The sequence below is a fragment of the Phyllobates terribilis genome, unplaced genomic scaffold, assembly GCF_046119375.1.
Source record: "Phyllobates terribilis strain yellow unplaced genomic scaffold, ASM4611937v1 Scaffold_2__4_contigs__length_985480577, whole genome shotgun sequence".
Taxonomy (NCBI): domain Eukaryota; kingdom Metazoa; phylum Chordata; class Amphibia; order Anura; family Dendrobatidae; genus Phyllobates; species Phyllobates terribilis.
In genome coordinates, this window is record NW_027362762.1 from 106059176 (window position 1) to 106075967 (window position 16792).

A 16792-nucleotide genomic window follows, 5' to 3' on the forward strand; every position below is an offset into this window, starting at 1 on the left:
TTTTTATGCTCTCCCCCCTTATTTGATGCGTTTTTGATGCAGATGTGAAGCAGCACGTATAACTCTTGTTAATAATACAGAAAAGCTTTGAGTCTGTGCTTAAAAATACAATTTTTTTTTATTTTCATGCATTTTTTTCAAGCTCCACATAAAAGCTTATAGAGAAAAAAAAAAAAAGCACCAAAACCACAGAGCACAGAAGCGTCTTTAGACACACTTAAGGCAGAGGATTTCATGAAATCACATCCACTTTCCTTGGACATTTAGGCCATGTTCATATTTAGCACAAATGCTGCATTTTCTGCTGCTTTTTTGCACAGCGATTCTGCTGCGTTTAACCGTCTAAACAATGTGGATGTGATGAAAACTGCACCCCCTGTGGTCTAAAGACGCTGCTGAACTGTGCGATTTTGGTGCATATTTTTCGCTAGAGGCTTCTATGTGGAGTCTAAACAAAGTATGTAAAAATCTGAAGTTACTTCTTTAGGGTATGTGCACACGTTGAGTATTTGATTGAAGAAATTTCTGCAATGTTTCTGCATCACAGGGAAGTTGTTGGCAGCAAAAACACAATGGAAAATACGTGCATTTTTGGAGCGTGTTTGCTGCGTTTTTGACTGATTTGAGAGAAGTCAATGGTGAAAAACGCACCGAGAATTGACATGATGCAGAAATCTGCAAGTCAAAAATACTCAACGTGTGCATGACACTTCAGGTTTCTCATTCACTTTGCTGGCATCAGGTTTTGCAACAAATCTGCTCAGAAAAAATGCGATAAAAAACACACCAAATCTGCAACATGTGCACATAGCCTCGAGTGCAAAATCAAAGCTTTTCTGTACTATAAAAAAAAAAAAAAGAAAAAAAAAAACACCACTTAAAAATGCTGTTTCACAGCTGCACCAAAAATGAATCAAATAAGAGAAAAACGGCTTAAAAAAATGCAGCAAAGATGCAATAACCAGAGAAGATTTTTTGCAGACACCCGCAAAAACTAAAAAAAAACTGTATTTATGCTATGTGTGAACACGGCCTTACAGACACAAAAAGTCAGATGTTGTATAGTGAAGCTACATAGAGATGAGAAAGTTCTGGCAGCTCCAACTGTGAATGAGTGAACAAAAAATAATCCTCAGGTCCCAACTAGAGATGAGCAGGACGCACAGATGACGTCGCACCAACCCTGTCTAATCAAAAGCCGCCGGGGACATCGGACCTGGACGCTGGACCCTGAACCGGAGACCTGTGAATCGATCCACTCATCTCTAATCCAAACCGTCCTGGATACAGCGAACAGTCCTGGATTTGGGTCTGCGCCCTGCAGTCTCGAATGTCCCTCACTGCCACCGCCCCTCTGACAACACCTCCTGCCAGGGGAGAAAGAAATGGTAAATGGACATGGATTGGGGTCTGGCCAAAGTTTGTCCTGGTGCACTACACGCTCCGCATGATCTGTCCCTCTTTCTATTCTGCAATATTTGGGAGGTACGATTCTATTACACTTTACTGTATATCACTTGGATTTCTGTTCACAGACTGAGACTATCACTCCCATTTTCAATCTGGTACATCAGCACTGGAGTAGTGCACCACAATCATATTAGGCCTTTTTCTATTCCTATGCTGTGTGCTCTGAGCTCCTATCCTTAAACAGTACAGGCATAAAATGGCGTTCCTTGGCCTGCTCCTATGCTTTATACTGCCTGTGATAGTCCCCCTGATTGGCTGTACTACACCATGTGATTGGATTGCTGCATGGCATTATGGGAGAGCTCGTGCTGCCACGCCAGACGCCATTATCCCGCTCACTGAGTGCAGCATGTGTGAACAGACGCCGGGCATTTATTCATTTATTTTTTTAATTGTGAACCACGAATATTATCGCAGATTTCAGGAAATTCTAATCGAACTTGATCCTCCGCTCATCTCTATTGCACGTGTATCTCTGTGGGGTGGAGGACGCCATTAAAAAAGTTCCCTGTGATAAAGCTGCCATGTGTTATCTCTTCTTCTGATAGGTTTATCAGATCAGGTGCACAGAAGGAAGCTACCGCGGCACAACACATGTTCTCTCAAGATGCTGTCCGTAATCACTAACCAGCCCAGTAATCAGTTCACATTCACAATGTGACCCAATGCGCCGGGTCTAATACACGAGTCCCCTGTGTGACATACAAAGTAAGGGACAAATATAGGGAAATGGTCACTAAGAAAGAGCGAAACAGCTGCACTTATCTTCTACAGGACACTCCCATCTGATGCCCATTGCCAAATCACATGAGTCAAGGAGCAGCCAATGTGACTGCAGCTCTGAGGCCATTCCCTGCAGGTGAAGCTTACCTGTCAGCTAGCAGAGCAAACTTCACAGAGGAGGACTTATCCAGCTCCTTATGTTTTCCTGATACACTCACAGCCATGAATGCGGATGACCAGTACTACTCCACAGCCCACATCTACAAGGACTCTTGTGCATTTCAGAGGAGCCAAGGCCAGGACTATAGCCCAAGCCCCCCAGCATGTCTGTACATGGGAAGACAGCAGCCCTCCACCTACTCCAACTCAATGATAAGTTTGGATCCAGGAAGTCCCCCAGATATCTCGCCATACGAGGTGCCACCTATATCAGAAGATCCTGGTGTTCCACATCTTCACCATCACCACCATCATCACCACCCTGGGATCCCTCACCCCCAGCAGCAAACGATGCCTTATCCAGAGGACTCTGAACCAGGACTCTTAGATGAACGGAGCAGAACCATTTTACCTTTCCCATGGATGAAATCCACCAAATCACACAGCTGGAAAGGACAATGGACAGGTGAGTGCCAGGAGGTCTTATGCTTCATAGGAGGGATGTGAGACAAAGGATGACTACAACTGTGCAAAGGAAAGTCCAAATATCCCCACAATCTGCCCATAATATATATGGTAACGAGTAGAAAGATCCACTTGAAGGATCATGGTGCATTAATTAATAGCATGGCGGTGCCTACTAATGCATCATAAAACATGGCATCTTCATAACTGGGTGAAAGTGCTGTAATAATAAGGAAACCTCAGCAACACTACAATACATGCATAAAAAGAAAGACATTAGAATACATACGTGCGTGTATATATATATATATATATATATATATATATATATACACATACATACACACACACACACACACACACACACACACACACACACACATGCTGTATGCGATGTGTGTCATTCGTTTTCTGTATTGAATATATATATTACACTGAGCATAAACTCACACATACAAAGTGTAAAATATAGATTGTCCATATCAGAAAATAGAACAAACTTACCTACACAAACAATACCAGGCTATAAGGAAATAGAATATGTATTTATACTAAATAACAGGCACACACAACAAGCGGCATACAATATATACATATAAGTGTACAGCCAGTCACAGCACTACACACATATACAATATATACATAAATGCATACACAACAGACATAGCTACACACACACACATTACAGCATGGAGGCTCAGTGGTTAGCACTGTATGGTGGCTCAGTGGTTAGCACTGCAGCCTTGCAGTGCTTTGGTCCTAGGTTCAAATCCCACCAAGGAAAATATCTGCACAGAGTTTGTATTTTCTCCCTGTGTTTGCGTGGGTTTCCTCCAGGTTCTCCGGTTTCTTCCCACACTCCAAAGACTGATAGGGAATGTAGATTGTGAGCCCCAATGGGGACAGTGATGATGTCTGTAATGTGCAGTGGAATTAATGGCGCTACATAAGTAAAGCATAATAATACAGTACGCACGAGACAGATGTCAGTATAATAATAACTTTAGTTCTATAGCATAGCACCAACATATACAATATATAGATTATGCAATATACATATACCATACATATTCTCATGAAGATAGTACGGATATACATAATTACACACATACGCAGCACATACAAAAAGCCTACACATTTACGCATATGTACACATTTATACATGCCCACAGTATATACATACACCTATGTGTACAATCACACCACAGTCCTCATTAGTCACTTTCCTAGTATACATGCACTTTAAGGAAATGTCCGGCGTGATTGACAGTTATTGGAACAGACTCTCTCTATACAGAGGGTTCAGCTACAGAACAATATTGCTCTATCTCGTTGTACAATGTTATCACAGGTCCCATTATACACTTTTTGTCACACCTGCAAAGCAAATATTTTTTTAATCACAATGTTCAAACAAAGTTTAGAAAATGTATATTCTAGTAATTTTCCTGGCAGATATGTCCTATATCCGCTGCCCTACAACCCTCACTATACAATGTGCACAGTACACCAGACCTGCGGTGCTATGGAGCCAGCAACACAAGCGTACAGTCAGTATCCCAGCAGAGAACAGTCACTGTCCGTACACTACAGTGTGCACTTGTACATAGATGGAGCTAAGCAGCAAAAACAAACGGGAGCCACATACAGAGACTGACATGAAATCATGCATAACCCTGCAAAATAAATATCTATCTAAATAATAGAGAGTTGTACATGGTTGACATTTCTATATATATTTTATGATCTGTTTTCAAAACAACACTAAGGCTACGTTCCCACTATGAGCTTTTTGGTGAGTTTTTGATATGGCATATTTTCGGCACCCATTTAATAAAATGGGTTACTTGTGTTTTTTCAAAAACTTTTATATAGTAATTTGTGTTTTGGGACTAGGTTCAGTATTTTGCACACATTAATAAATATATATTAGAAATAAATTCCATTTCTTACTTTGATAAAATAGAAATTTGTGCTAATTGATTTTATGAAAAAATTATATCTTCCTTAATGTATTAATTAATTACAATTTCACAACTAAAAAAAAATAATTATTGTTGTAGAATGGAAATCAGTTACCCTACATAGGCCTCTTAAGCTATTACATAGTCTTCATGTCATCGTTATTTAATTTTTTTAAGAAAGTTATAACAGAATAAGATGGGCTTCTTTAATGTATTTTTTTTCATATATATATATATATATATATATATATATATACACACACACACACACACACACACACACACACACACACACACACACACACACACACACACACACACACACACACACACACACACACACACACGCGCACGCGCGCGTATTTATATTAATACATTTTCCAGGTTTTCGTTATTTTTCGGCAGATAGTGAATAAAACACAAGTATTGTAGCATTAATGAATAGCCAACAAAATTATTGCAACATTTTGGAACGCAAATGATAACTCTTTACAACCGAGCAGATCTCCATCTAACTACTATGTTTAACCATAATAAAATAATCAATATTATGATTGTGTTTGGCCATCTTAAGACATCCTCTAAATTTTGAAGAATGTGTTTAGTAGGAGACACCTGTCAATAAAATGTACAAAATATATAAAGAGAAAAATTATTTTTATTAAGTGTTATTAGCGTATATTGTGTTACTTTGTTAATAAAAACAATTATTTCAGTACATGTTAATTTAATAGATTGCATATAATCAAAGATAGATAGTCTTTCCTCACGTAAGACATAAAATAGAATTTTTTATTCTGTACATTTTCTTTCTTTCAATATACAACAGGAGACCTGAACTTCACAGTCTGATAATTCTCTGCACTTTCCTTATATCTGTTCTTTTTCTTCTTGGGTATTTGTGATAAAGCAAATAATGAGAAAACAAAAAAATATTCATTAATTTTGTAAAAAAATAAAGTGAAGTCATACTTCAAAATATCAAATCTGATCAGAAACTTGGTAGCTCCTACTCGCAGAATTGTGTCAAGGTAATGCTTTGATTCTTTATTCTGGTCCATATTTATATATAATAATTTTCAATATTTATACAGAAAAAAACATCTTTGCACTTAAATCAAGTATTTTGCTTCTCATAATAATAAAAATAATAATACATTAAATAATTAGTGCAAAAGCTTAAACCACACTAAAAATAAATGTACAATAAAACAATATATTGTGGTACCGTGTGAGCCAGAAAAATCTATGGAAATACTTTTATGCCCAAAAAAAGACAAAAGTATTACCTTTTAGAATATTTTTGTCTTTTTGGGCATAAAACTATTTACACAAAAATATAATAAAAAATAATTGGCTGTTAAAAACTAATAATTGGCAGAAACTATTATAATCTCTTTAACGTTATTAAATGGTTGGGAAAATTTATTAGACAAGTTTTCATTGAATTTTTATGTGTCATCATGTAAATATTGCAGGTATTTGATAATCTGTTAACAATTAATCGTTGTGAGGACATCACATTACAAAGGAAATTTTTTTTACAATGATCCTTTGTTTTCCAAACATTATCAAATAATTTTTAATACAAAAAGTAAATTATTGAAATCATTAATTTAATTAATTAATTAATTAATTAAATGAGCAGCTTAATTTGCATTCCTCCATAGGCTGCAGCTATCAATATGAGACTTCAACATGAAAAATAGCATTTTTGGTATTAATTAGCTAATTTATTAGTATGAATGATCTTCAGGGCTTGTATTTTTGGGTCAAGTACGATCCGACAAAACATCGGAGAGCACTCGGACCAATGTTAATATATGGGGCAGTTCACACTCTTAGTTTTTTTCCTCGAACTGATCCGGTCAGAAGAAAAAAAAAAAATCACAGTATGCCCGAGTTGAATCTGTGGATGACATCTACTAATTACCATTTTCACAGACTGACAGAATGGAGAAGATGTAAAAAAAATTTTTTCCATCTTCTCATCCGAGAAAACTCTGAGAGTTTGATCAGTGTGTGATTATCATAATCATTCCTATTTTCTCAGATGAGAGAATATATGCTGGTGTGACCCTGGTCTAATAAATATGAACATTGTATGTTGGTATTAGCTGTATTTGCCATGTTGAAAAAAAAACAGACAATTGCCTGTGGAGGCAGCAAGTAGGGGGCGACACAGAGCAGATTAATGTTGTTTATTACCTATTTTTGCATTATGTTCTGCCACTTGCTCCTGGTTACAATTACATTTTTAGCCAATGAATACAGGGAGGTATACTAATCAGGAATAAGTGGATAGAAATTATGCATGGGTCACCATTAACATTATATACAGCAAAGTCCTATGCGCAGAACTTACCCCTGCACAGAGTTTGGTGCCCTCCTGCGGCATTGTATTCTTCTCTGGAAGCAATAGCAGAGAACACCATTGTGATAGCGCACCTGATGAAGCACAGGGTGAAACAATGGTTTATAGCAGTAAATGGGCGCTGTATTAGGGATCCATACAACACAAATCTGTAATATAGCTGTCTTTTTTTTTTTTTTTTTTTTTTTTTTTTTTAAATTTCTTCATTCTACAGATGCAATGGTGTGTTTTTGTTTTTTTAAATTAGTTTGTTGGAATTCTTTTTTTTTTTCTTCTCAGGATGGTAAATAAAAGAGGAGTCTGATTAAGGGTTCGTTCACACTAGCATATAAATCGGACGAGTGCAACGCGAGAAATAATCAGATTGCACTCTGCACCAATGTTGATTAACAGTGAGACAGTGCAGATCTGCGTATTTATTTCTCAGCTGTATTCGGCATGAGAAAAAAAAAAAAAAAAAATCGCAGCATGGTGAGATATCACTCCAAAATCTGATGGGTGTGAGAAAAAAAATCCCATGCCATACGGACCATCCGATTTTTACGGATACATTTCAGTTCTGTAGCATAGAAAATTGTAAATGATTAATAACTGCTGGGTAAAAAAAAATTAAAAAATTGTCCCACTTTTCTTGATGAGAATGGGACCGTTTTTTGGTTTGTTTTTGTTTTTTGCACACATGTGAGCGAACCCTAATTGATAAAAAGAAAAATACATCAGTTTGTATCTCTTTGCATATTATGGAAACAAATACAATAATTGATTGTCTTTTGTGCAGTTTGTAACTTTAAATTCTTACAATAGTGAAAAGTTCACACTAAATATATATAAGGTTATGTTCACACCTGCGTCGGAGCCTCTGTCACAGATTCTGCCAAGTAAAAGCCGAACAAAATAGTGCAGCATTCTGCATGAAAATAATGTAAGGTGACAGATGAGGCGTGTGGGGCATTGTTGGTTTCCGTCATGTATGAGCCTGCGATGCCGATATTTTTGTATTCCAACCTTTAGAACAGAAGAAGGGAAATAAGTAGTCCAAAAGAAAAGTATAATGAAATGTTTTAATTTGACATTTGGAGTCATTATATCAGTTTTCCTCCTTTTCTCTGTATATTTTAAATTAAATGCATAAGTAGGTGTCATAGGTGTGTGGCACCCCAGGGGTCTGGTTTCCACAGTAATAGCAATATTACGTCTGAGAGCAGGTGGGAGGTCTCCTGGTCAGGAATCCTATGCATGCCACACCTCCTGCCCAGTCCTGGGAGGGGAAGAACTTCCCCTATATAAAACTAGGGCTGAGGCAGGGTTAGGGAGAAGAAGAGGAGTCCCAGACAGAGACATAGTCTGGTCTGGAGAGGAGCAGCTATAGGAAAGAAAGATCAGGAGCTCTGTGGGAGCTGTGCTAAAAGAGGTCAGGGCTGGAAGCTGTAGAGCTCGCCCTGATTGAAGAGTTCTTACCGGACCCGGAGTCCGAGGCTGTGGGGACTAATCCTTACCCAGCAGCAGAAACCGCCCGGCAGGGGATTTCAGGTCCTCTGGCCAAGAAACCCGAAGGCACGGTCACACGCAAGGGACCAGCACCGCCGTCGTGGAGCGGAAGCTACCAGAAGGCCCCGAGTCACCGGCCATACGGGTGAGCACCACACGGTACACTCAGGGACGTGGGCTACTTTTATCAGCCTCTAGCAAGGTAGCCAGAAGAGTACGATTAGTTGGGGAGGCCTACAACTCCACCTGGCCAGGGGAGATTCCATCTGCTCGCGGACTGACCAGGCCCCGATCGCTAGCCAGTACTCCGGGAGGGTCTACCTTTGCCACCAGTAAAGACCCTGAACTACACCGCACCGTCTCCGAGTGTTTCATCATCCACGTCCGCTGCCCTGAGGCCTTACCCCTCCCGTTGGGGGTTATACCATCCCCGCTGCACAACCGTATCACCGGCCTCAGCGGTCTGCCCTGCAGCGGCGGTCTCATGACCGCATTCAACGGGTGGCGTAGTCGAACATTCTAACATCTACTGCTAAATACTGCCGCTCAGTTTGACTCCCTGGGCACGGACCGGGTCACCGCCACGAGACTACTACCCCCATCTGATCCGGCTCCGGGTAAGCCCCCGTGCGCGCGATGCCGCACGACACAGCAGGCCCAGGGGCGCGTCAACTTTTGGCGTAGTCGGCAGGATTACGTGCCCGCAACCACCGGGTACTGCGTGCCTGAAAAAGAGACTTTTAAACTTACCTGTGGTGAAGATTCCCGCCATCCGACGCCATCTTCTACCTTCTTCCCGCCATCCGTGGAGTTTTCCCGCCGTTGGACGCCATCTTCTGCCTTCTTCCTGCCATCTGTGGAGTTTTCCCGCCGTTGGACGCCATCTTGAAGACGCCGCGCGGGAAGAAGAGGGGCGTGGACTCCGAAAAGCCCGCGAGAACTGAAGCCCCGCCTCACGTCCGGACGTTGCGTAAGGTCCTGGAAGGAGCCCAGCAGACGCCAACGTCATTGGAGCGCGACGGAAGGTCCTCAACCCTGACGATCCACTGCGGAGCCGCGGCCTACGGAAGAGGATCATCGCAAGGTAGGCCACGGTCCACTAGGGGGGAGGAAGATGTCGGATACGGAGGAGAGCTTCACTGCCGCAGCCACCGCCAGCGCCACCGCTGCTGCGGTCATGCCTTTCACTATGCTCTATATCCCGGGGGCAGCCTGGCTACCCCAGTACTCAGGGGAGTCACATACCCTGAATGACTTTAGAGAAAAGCTGGATAGCCTCTTCCAGGTGTACCCCCTCACAGAAGAGCAAAAAGTGAGCATCCTGGTGGCCCAACTAACCGGGGCAGCCCAAAGGGAGGTAAAGTCCTGGCCACCTGGGAGGAGGACTGTCGCAGGGATATTAACCCGGCTGAAGGACACCTTTGATACCCACACCTCAGCCGAGATTAAGCTTAGATTCTACGGGTGCAAACAGCGAGCACATGAGAGTATAAGAGACTATGCTTTAAACCTACAAGAGGCCCTGAGAGCCATTAAGCAGACCGACCCTGACGGCGTGGGAAACGAGGACAGGCTGTTGACCGAACAATTTATAGAGGGACTATATTGCAATGCCCACCGAACCCAGTTGCGGGCAATGGCCTTACAGGATCCTCATCTGGACTTTGCAAAGTTCAAGGACAGAGCCATCCGGGTGCTCCGAGAACCGGCACCGGGTGGCGTTGTGACCCACAGGCGCCCTACTACCGCTTACCACCAGGAGGCGACGCCCTTGTCGGCAGGGCCTGTGGGAGCTGATGCGCAGGCTTTGAACAATGACCCGGCTCCAGACCTGCACCATCAGGTCCAAGAGCTAGCTAAAAGCGTTGCCGCGCTAACCCGAACTGTGCAGTCGTTAAAGGTTTCTGCTCCAGGGAAGATCCAGCTGGCATCCGGACCGGAGGACATCCCGTGACGTCGACCAAGGAGGACCCCACCGGCCAGAGGAAGACCCAGCGACCGATACAACGAGGACGGACAACCCATCTGCCGCCGCTGCAATCAACCCGGACATATGGCAAGGTACTGTCCTTTAAACTGGCACAACCTGGGGTAGAGGGCCGACCCCTAGGAATAAGATCACCAGGCCCATCGAACTGGCGTGACAAATATGTGGGAGGACGTCCAGTCTTGCCTGTGGTACTGGATGGCATTCCTATGAGTGCCCTACTTGACACCGGGTCACAGGTCACCACCATCCCGTACGTGCTCTTCAAGCAGTACTGGAATGACTCGGATATAACCCGCTACCCTGACGACGACTTGAGTATCATCGCCAGCAATGGTCAACCCGTGCCACAGATCGGATTCAAAGAGAGGACCATTAAAATCTGTAGAGTCGAACTGGCAGCACAGGGACTGATCATTGTAGACATTGACAAGCGCGAGAGTCACCCAAAGATAACGCTAGGAACTAATGTGATTGAAAATTGTCTTGCAGAGGTGATTTTCATTTTACAGCAGGTTGCCAAGAACGCCAGCTCCGGCCAGCAGCGAGTGCTCCAAAAAGAGATCCGGGCACTGATGCGACGGCAACAGGTGGAACTCTCCGGTGGTGAGATTGGAAGCGTGAGAATGTGTGACCCTGTGATGAACCTGTAGCCGCCATCTTGGTAATGATAAATCATATCCAGGGATGGCCACACTTCAGCAGCCCCCACCGTTGGGACCTTCTGTTAAAACGTCAACTAGATAGTTTCCCCCCATCCAGGCTCCTGTAAGATAAGAAGCCTACTTAACACTTGAATGCTAGGAGCTTCAAAGACTTCGAGAGGAAACACAGCCAGCAGGGGGGGGTGCTTCGTCTATCTGTACCTGACCATTTGTCCCATAGGACTAGTTTCTTTGTCTGTCACAAGCATGGAGGCATAAGATATAGAAACATGAATAGTACACGCATGTTGCGTGGGATGGGCCAATAAAAAAATATCACGGCGTCCCGGAGCCATTGCGCACACAAGCCTCCGCGGTAGACGTTTGTACGTGCTCTGGAAGCCAAGATATAGCGCGGAGCCATTCCTGAGGACCGTATGGTATCATAATTGATATCAAAAGGTCGGTTACGGCGGCCCGAATCCATGGGAACCCCTGGGGGTATCATGAGACCATCCCAGAAGAAGTTATTGGGTTCCATAGAATTTGGGCTTCTGATCGAAGTTAGACCTGAGGGTGGAGACTGAGCCAGCTGACCTCACCAGCAGTGGGCGGGACGGGGCAGGTAAGATAGCAGGACAGACAAGAGACAAGTCAGTTTTTGACCCAAGAGTGGTGTGCTGAACATCTGAGCACCAGCTGAGGCCACCAAGGGGAGGAGCAGTTTGACCATGCGGTGGTAGGCCTCAGCCTGTAACAAAGAACCGTGCCTGCGACCGCAGAATCCTCTCCCTGCGTCACAAGAAAATCAAGAAACCGGTAACTGATATGCTGTGGTGATTCTGTGTGTTGTATTCCATTGTTGTATAGTTTAGCCTGACCTTATACCTGTGTATATTTAGTTGTATATCGTGTATCTAGTGTATTATTATAATCAATTACCTCAAGTAATTGTGGGCCTGCCTTTTATTCTGCATAACGAACGCACGTCCGTGTGAGCTCGGCTCAAGCCAAAAACGCTACCCAGGGTTGGTTCCTGACCCGATATAGGCCCATTCACGGACTGGGCGTATATCTAAAATAGGGACTGGTGGCAGCATACCAACTGGAGATTGGGGAAGGCTGGTAGTGACGGTCGGAGGTTCAGATATATATATTCCTGGCGCGGCCAAGGAAGATATATATACCGCCCTCACTACAGAGGGCCCCGATACCCAGTAGGTTACAGGACAGTCTCCCTGGCGACCGCTTATCCTAGGTGCAGTTCCTTGACTGACCTGAGGCTAAGAGGGCGCTAGCGAGTTGTGCTGTGTAGTGACGTTACGGTTTAGTGACGTTGAAGGGATAACACACTACCGTGTTCCCTGCGCTGGTTGCAGCTTCCTGGCACTACTTTCTCTAGGTGCAGTACCTTGACTGATCTGAGAGGTAAGGGGGCGCCAGAGAGCTGCACCCACCGGCCGGCTTTCATCACATTGGTGGCAGAGCGGTGGGATTGCAGAATAATAGTGTTGTGGGACCCCTACTCCCAGGCACTAAAGACTGCCAGTGGTAACTTCCACTGCTGGAGTCTTAAGGTCAGCCCAACGTTAGACGGTCAGGCTAAAAGTATAACAAGGTGTGTGCAAACTCAGGGTTGCAGCGGTGTCGGTTACCAAGATGGCAGACGGCACCAGGAGCAAGACCCTGCAGGAGGCTAATGCTACGGTCCGTGTGGCAGGAGGGGAGGACATTGTTACTCATGGCGAGGAGGAGTCCAGCCCGGGCACCTCAGGGAGCCAGTCCCCAGTATACGGTCCCGCAGTGGGCTGCCCACCACCTACCCAGCCCAGCCTGTCCAGATCACAAGCCCTTTTACAAGCGGCTATGGCAAGTCTCCAGTCTCATGGCGATGCCGTCTACAAAACCCTCCTGGCAGCATCAGAGAAGGCAGCGGAGGAGGAGCGCGAAGCTGCAGAGCGCCGGGAGGCTGCGGAGCGTGAAGCTGCAGAGCGCCGGGAGGCTGCGGAGCGTGCAGAGCGAGCTGCGGAGCGCCAGCACCAACTGGACCTGGCCCAGCGGGGGCTTCCGCTAGAGCAACCAACCCATCAGGAGACCAAGTCGTCCAAAGTCCGAGCTGAGGACTTCCCTCTACTGGAGAAGGATGGGGACCTGGACTCCTTTCTGGTGGCATTTGAACGGACCTGTCTTCAGCACCATCTGGCCCGGGATCAGTGGGCCAGATACCTGACCCCCCGTTTGAGGGGTAAGTCCCTGGATGCCTTGGGGGACTTACCTGCCGGGGAGGTACAGAACTACGACTGCATCAAGCGGGCCCTGATCCGGCAGTACAACCTCACTCCCGAGTCGTACCGCCAGAAGTTCCGGAGCCTGCTGCGTGGCCCCAAGGACACCTGGACCGATCATATGCGGGCGCTGTTGAGAGCCGCAGAGCACTGGACCTCGGGTCTAGCGCTTACTACCCGCCAGGAGGTCCAGGAACTGTTCGTCACGGAGCAGTTCTTGTGGAACTGCCCAGAGGACCTCCGACAGTTCCTCCGTGACCGAAAACCAACAGGGGCTTCTGCTACAGCCGCCCTGGCAGACGAGTATGCCAATAACAGGGCGCCTGAGCTGAAGAGGTCTGCCAGCAGCACCTGGAGAGGGGGTAAGCCCAGTCATGCCCCTGTTTCCCCGGCCCCTAGAACACAAGGGGTGTATCCCCCTGTTGCCCTCTCCAGGCAAGGACCAGACGTAAGACGTTGTCATCTATGCAACAAACCAGGACACTTTAGGGCTGAGTGTCCCCAGCGCCAAAAGACCCCATCCCAGTCCCAGAGAGCGCCCAATGTTTTGTGTGTGGGAGGGGGTGGTGGTAGGTCCCTGGACAACATCCAACCCGTCACCATAGGCCGTTCTGCGGTCATGGGACTGCGGGACACGGGCGCTGAACGAACACTGGTACGGCCTGAGGTGGTGTCCCCCCAGGACTTGGTACCAGGAAAGACTCTTTCCGTCTCCGGGGTTGGAGGCGTGGAGCCGGCACTTCCCGTTGCCATGGTGTATTTGGACTGGGGTGCCGGAAGGGGGATGCGGGAGGTGGGAGTAACGCCCAATATTCCCGCAAATGTTTTATTAGGGACCGACTTGGGGCGTCTAGTATCGCAGTATGTACCCTCTGAACCCCCAAGTTCGGCCCCCCAAGAGTGTATTGATTTGTCTGCTGCTAATGCCAACCATGTTGTATGTAGTGTGTGTCCTGCTGAGGAGGAGGGAGTGAAACCTGAGGGTAACACCTGCACAGACACAACACAAACAGGGTTAGTGAAAGCAGGTGGGGAGTGTGGGGATGCCCGCAGAGGTGCTCAGCCGGCGTGCCGTGACCTCTTGTCCTCCGGTGAGGGAGGGGGCGGGCAGGATTCTGTAGAGGGAAGCTCAGGGATGGAGAGGGGGGCAGCTACCGGCAGTGTAGGGCTCCCAGGGGTATCCAGGCTGCTGAGTATAGGCCCACTGCAGGGGGAGGAACAGGCCATGGGGGGTGGGGGTGTCCCAAGAGAGGAGCCGCCAGGTAAGACCCCAGGGCAGGAGTTCCCCACATCCGAGATGTCCAAAGGCCTAGGAAGCCTGCCTGATCGGGCGGCTTGGTCAGAAACAGAGGGGAAGCGGGCACTACCCACGGTCACAGCGGTCATAGCCGCTGTCACCAGGAGTGGGAGCGCCGGAGCCCAAGGAGCCTTGCAGAGGTCCGACGGCTTCCCCACTTCTGACCAAGTGTCTGCCGGGTCAGACAGCGGCCAGGTGACATGCCCGGAGGGGCTGACGGAGGATGTGGCAGTTTCGTCGATTCTGGCCACATCAAGTCAGGAATTTCAGGCTGCGTTGGAAGCAGACGACAGCCTGAAAGCTCTCAAGGAACAGGCGGCACAGCCTCCCATGGAGTCAGACTGCGAGCGTGTGGTCTGGGACCAGGGACGGCTGTACCGGGTAACGGTCCAGCAGGGTTCACCGGAGGCGTGGCCCAGGGACCGACAGTTAGTGGTACCCTATCCGTTCAGGGCGGAATTGTTGCGGATCGCACACGAGATTCCGATGGCCGGACACCTAGGGATCGCTAAAACCAAGGCCAGGATAGCTCAGCATTTCTACTGGCCTGGGATGGGAGCCGCGGTGGGTGCCTACTGCCGTTCGTGTGACACCTGTCAGAGGGTGGGGAAGGCGGGGCCGCGCCCCAAAGCCCCACTGGTAACTCTGCCAATCATCGAAGAGCCTTTCTCGAGGGTCGCTGTGGATCTTATTGGACCTCTGTCCACTCCCAGCCACTCCGGGAAATGCTTCATACTCACGGTAGTGGACTATGCCACCCGGTACCCGGAAGCGGTAGCTTTGTCGTCCATTCGGGCCGACAAGGTGGCTACCGCCTTACTGGAGATCTTCTCCAGAGTGGGTTTCCCCCAAGAAATGCTCACCGACCGAGGGACCCAGTTCATGTCGCGGCTGATGGAGTCCCTCTGTAAGCAAATGCAGGTGCAACATCTGGTGGCCAGCCCGTATCACCCACAGACTAATGGCCTGTGTGAGCGGTTCAATGGCACCTTAACGCAGATGCTTAAGATGTTGGTCGACTCCCACGGGAGAGACTGGGAGCGCTACCTCCCACACCTCCTATTTGCTTACCGGGAGGTTCCGCAGGCCTCAACGGGGTTCTCCCCCTTTGAGCTCCTGTACGGGCGACGGGTACGGGGCCCCCTGGCTCTGGTGAAGGAAGCATGGGAAGGGGATTTGGCCACCCCCGAGGTGTCGGTCATCGAGTATGTCGTGCGCCACCGGGACAGGATGATGGCCTTGGCAAAGCTGGTGCAGGACAATATGGCCCAGGCCCAGGCCGACCAGAAGCGGTGGTACGACCAGAATGCTTGTGAGAGGACCTACCAGGTGGGTCAAAAGGTGTGGGTACTGGTCCCCGTACCACAGAACAAGCTTCAGGCAGCCTGGGAAGGTCCCTACTTCGTGCACCAGAAACTCAATGCCGTCACCTATCTGGTCACCCTGGATCACGCCCGTGGAAGGAGGAAGGCCTTCCACGTGAACATGATGAAGGCTCATCATGAGCGGGAAGCGACTGCCCACCCAGTGTGCAACCTTCCCGAGGAAGGAGAGGTAGAAACCCTCCTGGATCTGCTCACCCAAGCCAAGGCGGGTGGGTCCATCGAGGATGTGGGGGTTGGCCACCAGCTCACGGAGGACCAACGGTCCCAGCTGGGGACCACCCTGCACCCCTTCCGGGGGCTGTTCAGCAGCCTGCCCGGAAGGACTGAGATGGCTGTCCACGACGTGGACACTGGCGATCACCCGCCGATCCGGCGTTCAGCATATCGGGTCTCTTTCGAGGTGCAGGGAAACATGCGCCAAGAGATAGACGAGATGCTGAAGCTGGGGGTGATCCAGGCATCCAGCAGCGCGTGGGCTTCGCCTGTAGTCCTCGTACCAAAGAAGGACCGAACTACACGGTTCTGCGTGGACTACCGGGGGCTCAACGCTG

General features: G+C 47.4%; 1 protein-coding gene across 1 annotated transcript in view; it reads left to right on the forward strand.

Annotated features, from left to right (window-relative positions):
* The first annotated feature begins 2318 nt into the window (after positions 1 to 2318).
* The window catches only part of PDX1 (pancreatic and duodenal homeobox 1), a 64102-nt gene continuing 49628 nt past the window's right edge, over positions 2319 to 16792 (forward strand). Inside the window, exon 1 of the mRNA XM_073662471.1 lies at positions 2319 to 2818. Within this exon, the coding sequence (XP_073518572.1) occupies positions 2416 to 2818 (403 nt within the window). The 5' untranslated portion in view covers positions 2319 to 2415. The remainder of the gene's footprint in view (positions 2819 to 16792) is intronic.